Source organism: Panulirus ornatus, chromosome 32 (assembly GCF_036320965.1).
Source record: "Panulirus ornatus isolate Po-2019 chromosome 32, ASM3632096v1, whole genome shotgun sequence".
In the NCBI taxonomy this organism is placed as follows: domain Eukaryota; kingdom Metazoa; phylum Arthropoda; class Malacostraca; order Decapoda; family Palinuridae; genus Panulirus; species Panulirus ornatus.
The window spans coordinates 26232722-26251982 of record NC_092255.1 but is presented as its reverse complement, the minus strand read 5'-3'; the positions used below and the strand labels follow the sequence as shown (position 1 = coordinate 26251982).

At 47.2% G+C, this 19261-nt stretch overlaps 1 protein-coding gene across 2 annotated transcripts in view; it reads right to left on the bottom strand.

Annotated features, from left to right (window-relative positions):
• Window positions 1-19261, bottom strand: part of LOC139759211 (uncharacterized) — a 55989-nt gene that overhangs the window by 15459 nt on the left and 21269 nt on the right. Inside the window, exons 1-2 of one of the 2 annotated variants that reach the window (XM_071681290.1) lie at window positions 13994-14237; window positions 5476-5594 (exon numbers count right to left, since the gene is read on the bottom strand). In XM_071681290.1, the coding sequence (XP_071537391.1) occupies window positions 5476-5594; window positions 13994-14047 (173 nt within the window). In that variant the 5' untranslated portion in view covers window positions 14048-14237. Of the gene's footprint in view, window positions 1-5475; window positions 5595-13993; window positions 14238-19261 lie in introns of those variants that run through there. The other variant, XM_071681289.1, reaches the window with a different exon arrangement.

Sequence of the window (19261 nt, the reverse complement as noted above, 5' to 3'; positions counted from 1 at the left end):
CCCTGGTGGTGACTGGTGTGACCCCTGGTGGTGACTGGTGTGACCCCTGGTGGTGACTGGTGTGACCCCTGGTGTGACCCCTGGTGGTGACTGGTGTGACCCTGGTGGTGACTGGTGTGACCCTGGTGGTGACTGGTGTGACCCCTGGTGGTGACTGGTGTGACCCCTGGTGGTGACTGGTGTGACCCTGGTGGTGACTGGTGTGACCCCTGGTGGTGACTGGTGTGACCCTGGTGGTGACTGGTGTGACCCTGGTGGTGACTGGTGTGACCCCTGGTGGTGACTGGTGTGACCCCTGGTGGTGACTGGTGTGACCCCTGGTGGTGACTGGTGTGACCCCTGGTGGTGACTGGTGTGACCCCTGGTGGTGACTGGTGTGACCCTGGTGGTGACTGGTGTGACCCCTGGTGGTGACTGGTGTGACCCCTGGTGGTGACTGGTGTGACCCCTGGTGGTGACTGGTGTGACCCCTGGTGGTGACTGGTGTGACCCTGGTGGTGACTGGTGTGACCCTGGTGGTGACTGGTGTGACCCTGGTGGTGACTGGTGTGACCCCTGGTGGTGACTGGTGTGACCCCTGGTGTGACCCCTGGTGTGACCCCTGGTGGTGACTGGTGTGACCCTGGTGGTGACTGGTGTGACCCTGGTGGTGACTGGTGTGACCCCTGGTGGTGACTGGTGTGACCCCTGGTGGTGACTGGTGTGACCCTGGTGGTGACTGGTGTGACCCCTGGTGGTGACTGGTGTGACCCCTGGTGGTGACTGGTGTGACCCCTGGTGGTGACTGGTGTGACCCCTGGTGGTGACTGGTGTGACCCCTGGTGGTGACTGGTGTGACCCCTGGTGGTGACTGGTGTGACCCCTGGTGGTGACTGGTGTGACCCCTGGTGGTGACTGGTGTGACCCTGGTGGTGACTGGTGTGACCCCTGGTGGTGACTGGTGTGACCCCTGGTGGTGACTGGTGTGACCCCTGGTGGTGACTGGTGTGACCCCTGGTGGTGACTGGTGTGACCCTGGTGGTGACTGGTGTGACCCCTGGTGGTGACTGGTGTGACCCCTGGTGGTGACTGGTGTGACCCTGGTGGTGACTGGTGTGACCCTGGTGGTGACTGGTGTGACCCCTGGTGGTGACTGGTGTGACCCCTGGTGGTGACTGGTGTGACCCTGGTGGTGACTGGTGTGACCCTGGTGGTGACTGGTGTGACCCCTGGTGGTGACTGGTGTGACCCCTGGTGTGACCCCTGGTGTGACCCCTGGTGGTGACTGGTGTGACCCCTGGTGGTGACTGGTGTGACCCCTGGTGGTGACTGGTGTGACCCCTGGTGGTGACTGGTCTATACAAACATTATTGTTCTCTCTGTCTGACCCCCTCCCACTCCGTGAGAATCACCCATCATTCTTTCCCATGGTTTTCTTTACCTTCTCTCCTCTCTCCCTTCCGCCTCTACCTCTCCTTCTCACTCCCTGCCTCCGTCTGTGCCCCATGTCTCCTCTCTCCTCCCGTGGCTGCTAGGATCACTCCCAACCGGTTGGCTGGAGTAGCGTCAGCAGACAGGTGCCCCATGTCTCCTCTCTCCTCCCGTGGCTGCTAGGATCACTCCCAACCGGTTGGCTGGAGTAGCGTCAGCAGACAGGCCTCTACTGCCACCGGCCCGTACTTCTCTCTCTCTCTCTCTCTCTCTCTCTCTCTCTCTCTCTCTCTCTCTCTCTCTCTCTCTCTGGGAGCCAGTTTAATCTATTTTCATAAAGCTTTGTGTTGAATGTGTGTAATGAAAGTATAACTGAATTTCTCTTACTTATTAAGTTGTAACAAAATACAGTCACGACAGTGGCATATATTTTTGTGTAAATGTTCTTGTATATATTATACCATTGTCTGCAGTTAAGGTACTTAATAAAATGTATGTCTTTAGTATATTAGATTCAAAGCAAGTGTTCTGTGCTTTCGTTTATTACAGTCACTTGGTCGTTCTGAAATAACGTTTATATGGTCTCAGGTAACTTATATTTTAAAGGTTATCGAGAATATATATATATATATATATATATATATATATATATATATATATATATATATATATATATATATATATATATATATAATCACTGAACATGATCTGTTTTGGAAGTGTATGAGTATATTTGATTGTATCTCCCAAGTGTTAGGTGAAGCGGATGCAGGTTAACAGTGTATGGACTGCAGTAACCTGGGAGTCTCAACTGCTGACGAACCCTCACTAGAGGGAACCCTGCTGGTGGTCCTACTTGTGGGGACCTTCTGCTGACGTCCCTGGTAGTGGGGACCCTCCCCTGGTGTGCCCACTAGTGTGGACCCACTGCTGGTGGTCCCCACTGGTGTGGGCCCACCGCTGGTGGTCCCCACTGGTGTGGACCCACTGCTGGTGGTCCCCACTAGTGTGGGCCCACCGCTGGTGGTCCCCACTGGTGTGGACCCACTGCTGGTGGTCCCCACTAGTGTGGACCCACCGCTGGTGGTGCCTGTAACATGGTCTGACTGGCCTCAGATCGACTGACGGTATCGCTTGTGATTCCTTTTTTAGATTAAACATTTTCTGAGAAGGTTTCTGTCACTCTTGCCGACGTTGTCATCAGTCAGACTTTTATCTACTCAGTCACGTCTTTATCAGACGGGGATATTTATAATGACTGTTAGTGGCATGTCTTTGTTTCACTAACTTTACATAGTTGAGTTGACACGTTGTGCAACAGGAACTTTCATTGTATGGTACATCTTTGATTATATCAAAATCTGATCATCAAGATCTTCAAGTCTCTAACTACTCTCAAAATGTTACCATGTTTCCCAACGAGTTTTGGTTGTGGGATCATGTCTGTGTCGCCTCACGTCACCCAGTCCAAAGTGGAATTATTGGTCACCACGAGGTCGTCCCGTCTGCTGGTGGCTGACCCATGACCACTGCCTTCCCTCCTGCTTCACCCCAGCCTTCCCTCCCCAGTCCTGCTCCTGCTGGCCGGGACGGGTGAAGACTGTGATGTTTGTGTCACATGAGCCAAGCACCTGCACCAACACCACCAGTCTCGACCAGGTCTGTGTGTTGCATGTGGCAGTGTTGTAGTGTTCGTAGCCATCATGCTGCTGTATTGCTACGTTTGAAACCTTTTTGTTCTGGTCTGTGGCGTAAAAGGTGACGATGAATGTATGTGAGAGAGAGAGTACCTTGTTTAAGACGAGATTTTGTCACGAGGCAGGGCTAGTGAGTAGCGCTCCCCGCAGGAAAGTCTAGAGTTACGAAGAACGAATCGTGTCAGTTGTGTCAGAGAGAGAGAGAGAGAGAGAGAGAGGTAGGGAAAATTTGCCGACGTCGTTAAGACTGGCACGTTGCACCGCGCACCACACGTTACGCCCTCACCACACTCATCACACAAGCCGCATTAAAGCACAGACGTGTTTACTGTGATGCTGAACCTCCTTGATCACGACGGCATGACCCTTGGGTAAGATAACCTGGCCTTTAACATAAAACTTAAGGATAAGGTCAGAAGCCAGGCCATCTTACCCAAGGGTCGTACAGTCGTGGTCAAGGGTCGTATCGTCCAGCTGAAGTGATTAACGGTATGATTTGTGTGTGACATGAACCTAGTATCCAGTCCTTATTTCAGCTTCTCTGGTTTCGATATGAAAGTAACTTTATTAACTTGTTATCACTTGCATTACTTGTGTGGTGTTGTTCCATGCATATGTATGTAATGGTTGTGCCAGACTGTGGCATCAAGCGAGCAGTCCTGTAGTTGGAAACTTGTGCTTGCTTGTCTCATCACTCGCTCCACCGTAGCAGGGACCTCCCAGAAGCTGCAGGATGGCTATATGCTCAACCCTTGTGTGTGTGTGTGTGTTGCTTGCCGTCCCCGCTCCTGACCCTCGCTATAATAGTTCGTCACATTGTTATTATTACCACGACCAACTTCAGTTGCTCTTTGTCAGTGGCTATTTTTTGACACAGTTGATTCTGAACGTGGACAAAAAGAGGTTAGAAATAGATTTCATCTTTATGAAGAGTCAGATAATGGTAAGATATGTCTCGTTGTAATTACACAGACAGCTACTTTAATTATTCTTTTAATTAGGAAAGATATATACACGAGCGCACGGGTGTGTGTGTGTGTGTGTGTGTGTGTGTGTTGGAGTGAGACAGTGCATCATGTTACTCAGCACCGCCACTAACAGGCAGAGGGAACACTCAACACCAGCCACACTCCAGACCACCAGTAACTCATGCATTCCACCTAATCATGCAGTAGCTGCCCAGCTGATCTGAGTATCGTGAAATAAACATTGTGTTGAAGGATGTGTCTGGGAGAGGTATACTTCTCACCAGTCCCAGGGGTGATGTTCTGGGTGTTGGGGACACACACACACACACACACACACACACACACACACACACACACACACACACACCCAATGGTCATGTAACACTTGTGTGTGTCGGTACGAAACGCTGGCAAACCTGCTGACCTAACACACTCATGCTGAACTTGCAGGGTGGCTTCCCTTCACTTGCACCAGCTTCTAGTGCCCTCCACTGTACCACCTTCCCTCCACTTCCACCCAGACCAGGGAGTGACTCATCTCCCGGTCCCAGGAGTGAGGCAAGGACTAACCTGCTGGTGCCCTTCATCCCTGTCCTGCCTTTTCAGTAACTCATATCCTGGTGTCCTCCACCTCGAGGATGACCTCCTAGTGGTACTTCTTGGTGTCTTCCAACTTGAGGATGACTTGTGGACTTACCTTTTGTTTCCCATAACTCCGAGGATGACCTCCTAGTGGTGTGGATCTATGTGCCTCCAACTCGAGGATAACCTAGTGACTCAGCACATAGTGCCCTTCAACTTGAGGGGTAAGCTCTTAGTGAATCACCTCTTGATGCTCGTCTTAGTTAGGATAACCTATAGTGACATACCTCTTGGTTTCCTCCACCTCAAGGATGACCTACTAACTCATTTTTTGGTGCTTCACCTTGAGAATAACCTAGAGACTCACCTCTTGGTTCCCTCCACCTCGAGGATTACCTAGAGACTCACCTCATGGTTCCCTTCACCTCGAGGATTACTTAGAGACTCACCTCATGGTTCCCTCCACCTCGAGGATTACCTAGAGACTCACCTCATGGTTCCCTCCACCTCGAGGATTACCTAGAGACTCACCTCATGGTTCCCTCCACCTCGAGGATTACCTAGAGACTCACCTCATGGTTCCCTCCACCTCGAGGATTACCTAGAGACTCACCTCTTGGTTCCCTCCACCTCGAGGATTACCTAGAGACTCACCTCTTGGTTCCCTCCACCTCGAGGATTACCTAGAGACTCACCTCTTGGTTCCCTCCACCTCGAGGATTACCTAGAGACTCACCTCTTGGTTCCCTCCACCTCGAGGATTACCTAGAGACTCACCTCATGGTTCCCTCCACCTCGAGGATTACCTAGAGACTCACCTCTTGGTTCCCTCCACCTCGAGGATGCAGCAGTGCCGGCGGGACCACCATGGAGTCTTGAGGAGCCAGTGACTGTTGCAGGAAGCTCTCGCCCACCCCTCCTCCGGGTATAGCCACACCTGCAACACAACACACCTGGTCTTACTACCACACTTACCTCAACACACCTGCTCTTGCTACCATAACACAGCGCTTATTCACATGTAACCAGAGTCACATCACTAGATTGGTTTTTTTCATACATATTCGCCATTTCCCTCGTTAGCGAGGTAGCGTTAAAAACAAAGTACTGAGCCTTAAAGGGAAAATCCTCACTTGGCCCCCTTTTCTGTTCCTTCTTTCGGAAAAGTAGAAACTGGAGAGGGGCTCGCCCTGTGTTGCTCTGGATTACATGACAGAAAATACAAACTCCATCCTTCTGTTGAACATGAAAATTATATTAGGTAAATTGTTCTCTTGCTATTTTGCTTCGAATGAAAGAGAAAAGAAGAATTCCGTGTGGATTGAAATGATCGAAGGAAGAGAAGCTATCAAACCAGTTTTTACTTTCGTTTTTACTAAAATCTATCAGAGAGACGGGGGCATGTCTGCCCCATCCCCCCGCCACCGGCCGCTCCCTCCATTTGTTAGGCTTCCGATATTACTCCAGAAATCATATCATATATTCTCGTCAGTTCCTCTCCTTGTCTGACTGCTTAATATTCAATTTTTTATAAATGTTAATAAAACTAGAAATATGAATTAGATCATCATATTCCTGGATTTTACTTTGATGAAGTGAAGATATATGACAAATGTAATTTCAGAAGAACTAATCATCTTCAAGACTTGGCCTGGACCAGCAGACCATCTGGCCTGGACCAGCAGACCATCTGGCCTGGACCAGCAGGCCATGTGGCCTGGACCAGCAGACCATCTGGCCTGGACGCAGTATTTCATTTTAACTCTACATGTTTTATCTTCCTTCACCATAACTTTAAGTTGAAGTAATGTCTTCTCTCGCGTGTATAGTATGTAACCCATTATCTTTTATGTTTAAAGTTGCTTTCATATGAGAGTTTAGGTAAAATGTGTGCGTTTTTTTTTATTTTCATAAGTTTTCCTTTGTTTTCCTGTATAATCTTTACCTTCATCACATCTGTGATTTACTATGGTAGGTAGGTAGGGGAAGAAGGTATGGTAAGTAGGTGGGAAAGTAACTGAATTCAAGTGTAAAAGTAATGGTTAGAAAATATCAACACACGTTTCGTCCCTCTGAAGAACAGAAAATGGAAAGAGAAATCAATTTCAGTATGACAAAACTGGCAGACATCAGACATACGGTGGACGGTATTAGGTAAGTATTTCGGTAGGTTGGTTGTTATATAGTGAGGTTGGTCAGGTGAGAAGACAGGTAATATAGGACACCAGACGCCTATTTAAGGATGGAGTAGACCCGCCCGCCACACTATGAAACATGGGATAACGTGGTAAACACTGTGATACACATCTGTTGACGGTGTGTTTTGAAGTGGGGCAAGGAGGCCCAAGTACGAAATATAACAACTTCAGCAGTACTTTTACAGAGTAGAATGTTGACAGTGTGTTGATGGTGGTGCTAACGAACAGTTAGTGGAGTATTGCACACCATCCTTGCCTCTTAATAGTAATAATGACGGCATGTGAATGGCAGCTTCCTTGCCAGCCTCTTACCTTCACGTCATATAATTACTGTTAATGGTATGGACACGTTCTGCGCCCGGGAACACTGGCTATAGATCTTGGGTGACATGTAATGTGCGTCAGGCGGGAAGGGAGGCTCTGTAATTACCTGCTTGTATTGCACGGCAAGGGAGTCCGACACACATGGGGCCCCATCTCTTGAACTTTCTTTACTTTCTTACAACATTTTAAACTTCGTAGTTTGTCAGTATCCACAATTTCATCTCTTAGCTTATTCCATCCATCTCTTCACATGTTTCTCGCTCGATTTTATGTTGTGGCTTAAACCTGTTTTATCTTCTGTATGGTCACAAACTTTTTATTGTTGACGTCATTTAACAAGAAACTTGAGGATTGTCGTCAAGTCACCCCTTAATCTTTTCTCTTCTACGATGGACAAAATTAGAGCTTCTAACTCCTCACTGTAATTTAGCTCTTAATTCTGGACCCAGCTTTGTTGCCCTCCCCCTGGACCTTTTCTATTTAATTTTGTGTTTCTGGAAGTGTAGTGACCAGACGTAAGGAACATATTCTAGTGTCCGCCAAATATACGCCGGCAATAGTTTGCTGAATATTTTTGTATCCATGAAGTTCGATGTGATTGTAATATTTATCATACAGTTTGTCTCCTTCATAACTCTTCTTACATGGGGCACTGACGTCTGATGAGATACACAGTCTACCGTTATATCCCTCTCACACAGAGATTCCTGCAGCTTATATCTTGCTGGATATCCATTCTGTGTATGGGAAATATATTTACTGTAACATGGTCTCACTCAAACTACGAACTGACAGCTGGTCGGCGACCGACTAGTGCATATCCGGCTACACAATGGACGAGTGATTGAAGAAACAACTATATGGATATATACACTGTATACATACAATATTTTGTCTTGATATTCCTGACTCGCTTTGAATGATCCCAGCTAAAGTGTACGGTGCACGTCACTTGGTGACTGAGATCGAGAAAAACTAGGAATTAAAGGGGGAAAAAAAGCTGAAGTGGTTTATATATAGATGATGGTGAGTGGGGTGGAGCGGGCAGTGTCGGGAGGGAGGAGATCTACACGTGTAGAGGAACAACGAAGCCACTTAGGTCTGACTGACTGGGTGTGTGCTGGCCTTGCGTGGCACAGCTTCTTGGCAACGCCGCCGCCTGCCTGCCACCTGGTTGGCCGCCGCACCACCTGGCCTCTCGTCACATTATCACATAAGTATCAGTCAGCTGCGTCATCTGAGGCGGGGTAAAAACTGGCTGGAAAACTAGAGGGACCCAACACCTGCGCCAGGACAATATGCTCTGTGTTCCTCTCACGACGGCTGCTGCTGCTATTGCCCTTGTTACCTCTGCTGCTTGGCTTGGCCGGCCATACCTTTTGATGTTTTTGCTGCTGCTGCTGTCTTTGTCCTTATGGATGTTGATGCTGCTCTCCTCCCTTGTTACCCCCTTTGGTTGCTGCTACTCTCTTCTGCCTTTGTTACCCCCTACTGTTCTTACTGCTCTCCTCCCTTGTTACCCCTGCTGTTTGTGCTGCTATCTTCTGCCTTTGTGACTGCTGCTTCTCCTGCTCACGACTCCTGCTTATGTTTCACACACTTCCTGCTGCTGGCTGCTGCTGCCTTTTATGTCTCCTGCTGACCCTAATTTTGCTTCTGCCGCCACCCACGTCCCGTACCTGTTCTTGCTGCTGCTGCTACCCACTCTGTCTGTCCTTTTCCGGGATGGGAGTGAAGAGGGGCGGAGGACCAGGCATAGGTGTGCCAACAAGGAAGAAGAATATTGCAAGAGCTGGTGGGAGGAGACCAGACGAGGGAGGGAAGGGGAAAGTAACAGAAACTAGAAACTCCAAGATTCATGAGCGACTGCAGTACGTCTCCTCCCACACTATCACTCGCCATCATGCTCATTGTGGAGGGAGACACCGCCAAGCGCATCTTCACTACATCCGCCACGATAAACATAAGTTCACTACGCCCTTAACGAACGCATCTTCACCATCGAAACTGATGGTCTTTGACATGAACCCGCAAGGGTTAGGTCAAAGGCCAGCTTTAGGATGTTGATTGTCACCAAAAGTAAGTAGAGGAAGATGACTGAGGACAATATATTCTTTCTTGCGGAGGAAGACATAAATCGCGAGGAGAAGGTGTAGAAAACAGACGAGACTCAGAAGGACGAAGAAGACTTAAAACAGATGGAAGAGGAGGTGTGGAGGAGAGCTATAGGGAAGCAAACATTTTAACCAGTGAACACAATATCATCTCTGACTTACATCCCTACTGAAGGCCAGCCAGGTAAACACCAGTGATGTAAGCACCCGCCTAATATGGTGGAGCTGCCGGGCCAGTCACTACCACCACAACCACCGCCACCACACCAGCCGCGGGCAACCAGTGAATGAATCAGCGTGGCCATGAATGAGGAAGGTGTGGCGGACGTGGGAGCCCAGGTTGATGGTACACACGACCATCTGAGCGGCAGGCAGCCACTGGTCGGACCAGCTTGCCACCACGACACATGGACACAACACACCACACTGCTCACACGTATACCTTATGCATTAACAAGGTTAAACAAAAACACGCAGGCCGAACACCTGAGCCAGGTGCTAGCTCCGGCCGTGTCCGGGAGGCTCTCCTGCTGTAGTTGTTGTTGTTGATAGTGATGGTGTTGTTGCAAGTGTTGTAGGTAGTATTGTTGTGGCGGTGTTGATGTCGGCAGTGACGATATGTTTTTGGAAATCCTAAACATATTTAGTAACGATGATGTGGTTGTTGGTAGTGTTGCTGCTGGTGCTGGTCGTGTTGAAGTTGGCCAGGTCATTGTTGCCACTGTTGATGTCGGAAATGTAGTTGTTGTTGGTAGTGTTGATTTAGGTATGGTTGTTGTTGTTGTTGGTAGTGTTGATCTGGGTCAGGTTGTTTACTGTTGCTGATAGTCGTGTTTAGAGAGTTAGTGATGTGGTTTCTTGTTAAGTTACTGTTTATATTGTTGTAGCAGTTAAGTATATTGTTCTGGTCTTTGATGTCACAGTTAATTTGTTTAATGAGTGATGTTAATGTTGTTAAGGATGGTGTTCATGATGGTGGTAAGTGTGCTTGTATCACCATAGTCTCTGTGACCGGAATATAGTGGGTAACAAATGTTGTGTAACAAGCAATGTTATGGTAACCAGCCACGACCTCAGAGACCGAGAAATGACTACTGTTAGGAAATGCCATTGTTGCCTGAGGCACCAGACCAACGGAGTCCACGATGGCTGGTCTCTGGATACAAAGGAACACACGATCACAAACAGTAAGAGACCACTGGGGACTTTGGTGACTGTTTATGATAGTGGAGGAGATCAGAAGCTTGGAGAGCGGTGTGGTATGAGTAGAAAAGAAAACAAGTAACTTAGAAAAAGAACTAACTGTAAATTTTATATGTAACAACAGAGGAAATGATGATGTTAGTCGTGGAATTGAAACGAAGTATTGGTTATGTCTGTTGAAGGTGTCTCAAGGAACTATGACGGGTAAATCATTCCATATTTCTGTTGAAAGAAAAAACCTTTGACTCATTCGAGGTAAAAACGCTAACCTACAGTATCCATTACCATGCGTGAAGTGTGACAAATCTAGCTTTTAGTAACGACTTAGATCGAGATGATCATAACCTTAGATGATTATGAGTAACTGTATCAACCAACGTTTCATCTTCTCTTTCCTAAGCTTCAGGTCGTGTGGCCAGCTCTCATAGGATTTTCTTCCCAGTCGAGGGAGTCATCTTGGCAGCTGGCCGCTCTGCTCTGCCCATTAAATTGTAAAGTGTGAGGATTAGTTCCCTCGACGTAGATACGAAAACCCCGCTGCTTTAATGCACTGCTTACTTGGCTTTTGATCATAAGAGATTAATACAGCTTTTTTAACTCATTTGCCTTTCAATGTCTCTTTGACCTTCCATAATGCTATCACTGTTAACTAGTGCACGCTACGCTGTGTCCTGTTTCAAGTACACGCCTCAGTGGATATGTAATTTGTTTGTGATTATAATGTAATTGTAAAGGTAACAAGATGATCTGTGTTTGTATGACTTATTTAAAACTTGCTTTGAACAACACACATGTTACCTATGTTGCTATCAGCACCACTCACTATCATGTAATTATATATCATGTATGTGATGTGTCCTATACCCCCCTCCCCTTCTGACGGCAGGGGGACCCCATAGGTCCATGGTCCCCACTCTGGCCCACCTGTCACCCTCCCATGCAGAAATATTGTACCCACTGTACACTAGACTTGCCTCCACCCACCCCTGAATAGGTGCCCTTCACCCATACTCTCATTGAGGTGCTTTGTCTGTGTATATCTACGTAATAACATCAGAATTCATCTCTAGCTTGTCCACTGATTTTAATCTCCGATGTGTAAAGTTTTATACAGTTATCGATATCAAAATTCATTTACCACTTGAGACTCCAGGCCATCGGTTCGTCTGTGTCAGCTTACAGCTGTAAACGTTCAGTTTCTGTTGTAGCTTCATTTCCTGCAAATTTTGATATCTTGCACCGCAGGCCATTACTAGTGTCATTAATATGTATGAGAAAGAGAACCGGTCCCAAGACCAAACCCTGCGGTACACCACTTATTGCACTTAGCCATTCTGAGGCTTAACCGTTAATCACTAGTATTTGTTTATGGCCACAACCAATTTTCTAACCACTGAAGCAAAACCACATCTATGCCAAGTGACTGAACTTAAGATTGTAATCTTTAACGTGTGATTTTATCGAATGTTTTCTGAAATCAAATTGACATCAGTTGTTTCACATTCATCATACATGTTGATTACATCATGATACAAATTAAGCAGATTTGTCGGACATGAACAGTACGTGGGAAAACCAAGCTGAGAATTGTTGATGAAATGATACACCTCTAAATGCTTTACAGTCTTGTCTCGAATGATGGTTTCCACAAGTTTACGGACTACGGACATTAAGCTTATTGGGCAATAATTCCTGAGCAGGGTCTTAAAACCTTTTTTTGATTATCGGTATTCCATTGGCAAATCTCTAGTCCTCTATAACTTTCCCCTGTAGTAAGTGACTTACTGAAAAGAGTAGTCAAATACTATTTCACTGTTGACCTGTAGTATTTCTTAATGAATATGTACGTCAATATATTGCAGAATGTTCTCTCCGAGCGATGGGACTTGTTCTAGGAATGAGCTGTGTTTTCACTGGTGAATACGGGTGGAAAAAAGAATAATTAAGACATATCTTTGGCTTCATTGTCTTGAACCAACTCACCGTTTTCCGTAATTAATGGACCAATTAACTGGATGTTAGTTACTGCATGGAGGAACCTGCAGTTTTGTAGCTGGTGGCTTGCGAAGTGGTGTTGGAGTGGGTAGTGATGGTGGCGGTGTGATTGGGTTGGTGAATAGGTGGATGGGTGGTGGTATGGTGTTGTAGGTGGGTGTAGTGGTCGGGTAGGTGGCGGTATTAGGGTAGGTGGTGGCAGCAAGAGTGGTGGTGGAACTCGGATGGGGACCAGTCGCAGTACTGCACGTGTAGTATAACACAATGCCAGTTTATACACCTTGTGCGTTCTTCCCTGGCTCAGGGAACCATCTCACAACCGCTCATGATGTCCTGGGAGGAGTCGAGGTGAGGAGGAAGGTGGTACTGTGCTTGGGACTGACGACAGTCGTGGCACTCGGGCAATGGACGCAGTCAGTTCTTGTGGGAACAGTAGTGATACTTGAGGAGGACACACCAGTGGTGATCGAAGTGGGAGGAGGACGTTGTGGGAATGGAGAAAACCAATGGTGTTCTGCTGGGATGGTTGTGGTGCTCGAGGGGAAGAGGCAGTGGAAGGGGAGGACATGATGGGGGAGGAGGGGTAGCAGTGACAGTACTCAAGGTACGTATGCAGGGATAGTGTCTGGAAGATCAAGGGTCGTGTTGGTAGGTACTGGGGGAAACGATGGAGACACATGGAGTAGTGGTGTTGTACTGACGATGATAACGGTGCTGTTAGGTAGTGAAGCAGTTTGTGGTGTGGTGTGGTACTTGGTAGGAGGGGCACACTAGTGGGTAATGAGGAAAGACATACTCGAGGCTGTAATGTCGGGAGTCGAACCCGAGGTGTAAAGTGGTGATGGTTAGTGAGGGATGGTACTGGTACCCGAGGTTGGTGCAGGGCAGTAGAGCACAGTGATGCTGGTCTGGTGTGTCTGGCATACCTCCCTCCCAGCAGGTAACACACCATGGTTAACGTATGGACGTACTCGATAAATGATCCTCGTCTGATTCTATAGTCGATAAGACAAGGAGTTGTTATAACTATTATATCATTACATTATAACCTGACACTAGAAGTATGTCACTGGAGCCACTGTGGCGTGTGCAGTGTGGAGGGCAGAGAGCAGGCAATAATTAGAAGTTATAAAGGGGTGATTATGTAGGGGTGAGGGTTGGTGTACGGTTGGTAGTGTGCCGCAGGAAGGGTCGCCACGCTCGGACACACTGCAGGCGCCGTGTGGGGTCAAGCCCTCACCTCATAACGTCACCTCACACTTGAGTTTCCTTCATGGCAGACTTGCTGACGTGGTAGAGCAGCGTCAGGCCAGTAGCGCCCTGGACGATGGTCAAGCACATGTTATTTATGGTGTGGTCTGGGCAGGAGGCACCTCCTCACGCCGACTCTTTGTTTTCAGCAAGACACCAACTTTCCATTCTGCCCAGCCACCGGACAACGCTTGTTACACACACACACACACACACACACACACACACACACACACACACATATCACAAACCTTCATTGGCGGAGAATCCATTAATGCAGTAGTGTCGAAACAAGTTCCATTCATTGTCGTTTTCAAGTTACTTCCTGCAGGAGGCGCAGCAGTAGTGTGTAGTGCGTGGGGCGTCGGGGCCAGCCAGCCCGGACACCTCGCACACTGACGTAGCCACAGCACCGCCTGGGATCATAAAGATCTGAGCCAGTTATGAAAGGGTTAGCCACAGTTCAGGTTTCCACCGAGAGGTTCAGTGGGTGACTGAGGTGTTGGAGGAGGTTGGTGGTGGTGGTGGTGGTGGAGGATATGGGTGGTGGAGGTTGGCTCACATGTGAGGACCTCCCTTCATCCTACCTGCAAGATTGCCACCATGGCGCCCGGAGTCTGTGTCCTTCTTTAACGTTTTTTCGACGCCGGACGAAGACCTGGGCTGCCTGATGCCCTGTTGGCCTCACTGCCAACCTTGTTGACGAACTTTGGTCATATTTAACGATATAAGACAAGTGAATCACATTACTTTATCACGGGACAATTTCGCCGATCGATATCCAGAGACTCTTACCTGACAGGTCCCGTATGTTATCTTACCACAACTTTGTATTGTTTTTCTCTCTGTGTAAACTTCATCGTTGAGCTGATGATGCAGGAAACACCGTCAGAATACTGTTATTCCGTGAATTATACAGTACAGCAGCGAGCCGTAATTACGTATGAAGGAAGAGTGTATCAACGTTCACACAGATGTTGACATTCAGTATTCATTCACAAACTGGCTCCAGTTGCTGCGGGTTTTTTTTTTTTTTTTTTCCTATTGCTTCTGCTGGGGTTGACCTCTCGAACACCCCGGCACCGTCCTTCAGTACGATGGTACGGCCCTTGAGCACGACGGTACGATCTGTAAGCACAACGGTGCGTCCTCTTAGCACGACGGCACGGTCTTTGGGTACGATATAGCCAGTCCTACGATCGGGTCGTTGGTCAGGCTATTATACGTCAGGATCGTACCGTCGTGATCAAGAGTCAAAGCGACGTGCTGGAGGGGTCACTAGGTCAGACCGCTTTCGGTCCAGTGCAGGAAACTGCCGGCGCAAATCATAGGTCGGTCCAGGTATCAGAGCTTGGTCTGGGTCCTGGTCCAGGTATCGGACCTTGGTCCAGGTACAGTTATCAGAGCTTGGTCTGGGTCCTGGTACAGTTATCAGAGCTTGGTCTGGGTCCACGTACAGTTATCAGAGCTTGGTCTGGGTCCTGGTACAGTTATCAGAGCTTGGTCTGGGTCCACGTACAGTTATCAGAGCTTGGTCCAGGTACAGTTATCAGAGCTTGGTCTGGGTCCTGTTACAGTGATCAGAGCTTGGTCCAGGTACAGTTATCAGAGCTTGGTCTGGGTCCTGGTACAGTGATCAGAGCTTGGTCCAGGTACAGTTATCAGAGCTTGGTCTGGGTCCTGGTACAGTGATCAGAGCTTGGTCCAGGTACAGTTATCAGAGCTTGGTCTGGGTCCTGGTACAGTTATCAGAGCTTGGTCTGGGTCCTGGTACAGTTATCAGAGCTTGGTCCAGGTACAGTTATTTAGAGACTTTCAAGACTGAACATCGTTATCCTACCACAACACCAGACCGTCACCACATGATCATCATCACATTGCAGCGTTACCACAGGGAATCATCACCACACTGTATCTTATTATTTTCATCGCATTTTATCTTCACAACTTTGTAATGTAATGCCCTGGCACGTTAGCCTCCTCACACCGTACCACAACACAGTATTATCGTCGTAATCACCAAGACGACACCATCCTCACACTGCACCATCACCACCTCACTACACCCAGAGCTACTATATCTTCACTTGCCCAGCCACTCAGCTTGCTGGCCTGATGCCTTAACCTGAATTACTGCTCAGTTCAGCACCAGTGCGGCCCAAACAAATATATTCTGAGTCGTACAGGTTTTATCATTTGAGCTTTTGTTTGGACAAGAGAAGCAAATTTTAAATGAATTTCATTTATGGTGACATTATTTTGTGAGGTGTATGTAAATTTGGCAGAAGAAGGTAAGAGGAGACTTTTTAAACTATTTTTTTTTTTTAATATTTCAAGACACTCCCGTGTAGTGCTCTTTTCCTGCCTCATAACTTTGTTATCTCGTAGTGACCCATGTAACAGTCTCTATAACATATTACTGTGTCACACAGCTGAGGCTCCACAAAACATTGACCCAAGTAACACAATAGGCTTTTTCAATAGATGTGTTAAAGAATGACATTGTGGCAGGTTAGTCCAAAAATCATGTTTGTACTCTTAATGAATTAACTGAAATCAGCTATATATTTTTACATTGTATTTATATGTATAGACCAATGATTTTCATCTTAACACAAAAATGGTGGATGCGAAGTGAATATGTCCAAAAATAGTTGCGATGAAACTGCTTTTCATAGTCTGATTCTTAGTATTACCTCTTTCTCTTACACACACACACACACACACACACACACACACACACACACACACACACACACACACACACACACACCTTCATCTCTCCCTCAGGAATGGAAGCGCTTTATATCTTCCACAAATTTCGAGGCCATATGTTCTTTATCCGCCGCTCTTGGGGGAGTCGTTTCCTTACCCTTTGTGTTTGGTCCGTAAGAAACACCATAGGGCTCGGGAGTGTATACCTACCTTCAAGTTAAAGGCACGTTAAGTACGCAGTAGAAGTGATTTATTTACGCGAGTGGTGACGTCATCAACTACAGGAACTAAGTCATTACGTCAGAGAAGTTTGCTTAGGGACCACCGCCCTACTCTACATTCACCTCAGGCTGTGCACTCACCCGCCTCTCATGCACACACTTCCTGCAGCAGTCTACAGTATTACGTAACATTTGTGACAGGAAATACTGCAGGGTAACAAACAACATGTTTGTTGTCATTTTTGTTGGAAGATGAATGGTTTTCCCCGGAGGGTGAGAGGCAATGCCAGTAAGAGAGGTCAGGTGGGCGCGGTGGACGGCTCATTCATTCTCCCTAGCTGTTCCCCGCCACCTCGCTGGACCGGCTTCTTGCCTGGCCTGTAGCGCACGCCTCGCCTCCTTCCTCCCTTCCATCTCGTGCAGCAGTAGCCGTCTTGTGACACATTAGCTGGGTCACGTCCACCACTGGTCAGGTCGTTAAGGCAAGATAAAGGGTCGGGTCGGACGGCCCTCTCATTCCACCCTACGGGGAGGAGGGTTAAGGCATCGCCTAGAATGGTGTGTGTGTGTGTGTGTGTGTGTGTGTGTGTGTGTGTGTGTGTGTGTGTGTGTGCCTGTGTGTGTGTGTGTGTGTGTGTGTGTGTGTGTGGTGGAGGGTTAGGTTGGTAGGTAAGGAGATAATTAGTAGGTAAGTCAAATAATCTTTCTGTTGTTGTTCTTGGTGTGGTGAATCAATCATTTATTTCTCACTTCCTTTATACAGCTGGTCCTCCTCGCGCCTCATCATCTGCTCAGCCCTGACCGTGGCAACAACACTCGAATCCAACGCTTAAGGAGTGGCTTGTTGCCACAGCTGCACCAGTGGTACAACCACAGTGGCAGGGTACCATACTCTCCCAGACTTAGTCGAGTGTGCAAATGCGGGCTCCTTAGCCCTCTTATCCGTTTATCTATATGACTTTTTCTGTATATCTATCAGTCGATCTATTTCTAATGTTAGAAAATATACGGTATTGAACACTGAGTGTTGCCACTGCTGCACCAGCGGGATGCGGCATTTATTGCCTTTGGGATATTTCTGTCCTTAACGCATATAACATTTTATACGGCATTCGATATATTACATGAATCTATTTAACTTTACCTACAAAATATCTTACGAATTTCACTTCAGCAGGAAAGCTGGATGTTTCAAGAGGAAACACTTTTGAAACCATGGGATAACAAGTCTGAAGCAGTTAGGTTGTTAGAAGAGCAGTAGAGAAATGTCTGAACTGGTAATTTTTGGAATGACGTTGATTGCGACGTAGATGAAGTTTAAGAGGAGTATGTCACAGAGTGTGAAGCCATAGGTTGCAGGTACAACAGATCACTTCAAGAAAGTATGGCAAAGTGGTAGGAGCGGAAGTGTGAGATATTGGAACATGTTAGGATCAAGGGAGTTTGGTGGTACCACTGCTGTGTATGACAACAGTGGTCCCTCTGATTCAGATGGTGGGATGGCAGAAGAACCGGATGTGCGGCAGGAAAAGGGTCTCATATTAGCCTCTGTTGTTTATGGCCGATTTTGAGGTGGCTGGTAAGAGCGAGGAAACAGCAGACTGTCTCGTACAGACACAGGTAGTGTTCACCTCACACCTCAGGATAGAGTCTACGTTGGCTGGGGAATGAAGTATGGGCTGAGAAACGGGGAAGAGAAAAATAATAATGAGATCTGAAGGACTTACGGATGAGGGTGTTATCTGTGGTAGGGAAAGGATGTAGAATGATATGATTATTTAAGGTCACCCAAACCACGGATAAGATGAAATAAGAAAGATGTAAAGGTTGGCAAGATGAAGTATTAAATAGATTGTATGTACACCTGACTGACAGACAGATCATTTGCTGAACAGATACCAGGAAATGAATGAAAAGTGAAGGTTCAAGAAAGATACAATGTCTCCATCATTACCGGCACAAACATTAAGAAATAATCCTATACAGATTGAAGTAAAGAAACAGATGTCAACATCACAGTGGACATTGTTTAGGGAGAGGGGGAAGCGGCCACACACTTGATAGGTATAAGTGTATCAAGTTGGCAGAGAGATTGTGTATAAGGGGAGGCATGACAAAGTAGCCACTTATGTGGAACAGAAACCACTCACACTGCTCAGTAAACCAACACCATACATCTTCACACCCTACAACCATCCTCTGTTCCTCAGCTGCCCAGCCTCGTCTGTTCTCCTCCTTACCGCTCAGTAATAACGTGGTGTTGAGTGAGGAGGTCAGTGATACGAAAAGAAAGCACAAGGGATCGTCAGACGTGCACATGTTACGATTCTTTAGCACTTCCGTGTACAGACAAATCAACTAGATGGCTGTAGACTACTACCGTTGTGGAAAAATAAGAGATGACCTCTTGTTGGTACGGCGGTACTAATGAAGTTGAGAGAGTGAGAGAGAGAGAGAGAGAGAGAGAGAGAGAGAGAGAGAGAGAGAGAGAGAGAGAGAGAGAGAGTGAGTGAAAAGTACCAGAATATTGCTGCAACGCTTAGAAAAGTGTTGAGTTTCGGCAATATAGCTTTGAAAACTCCC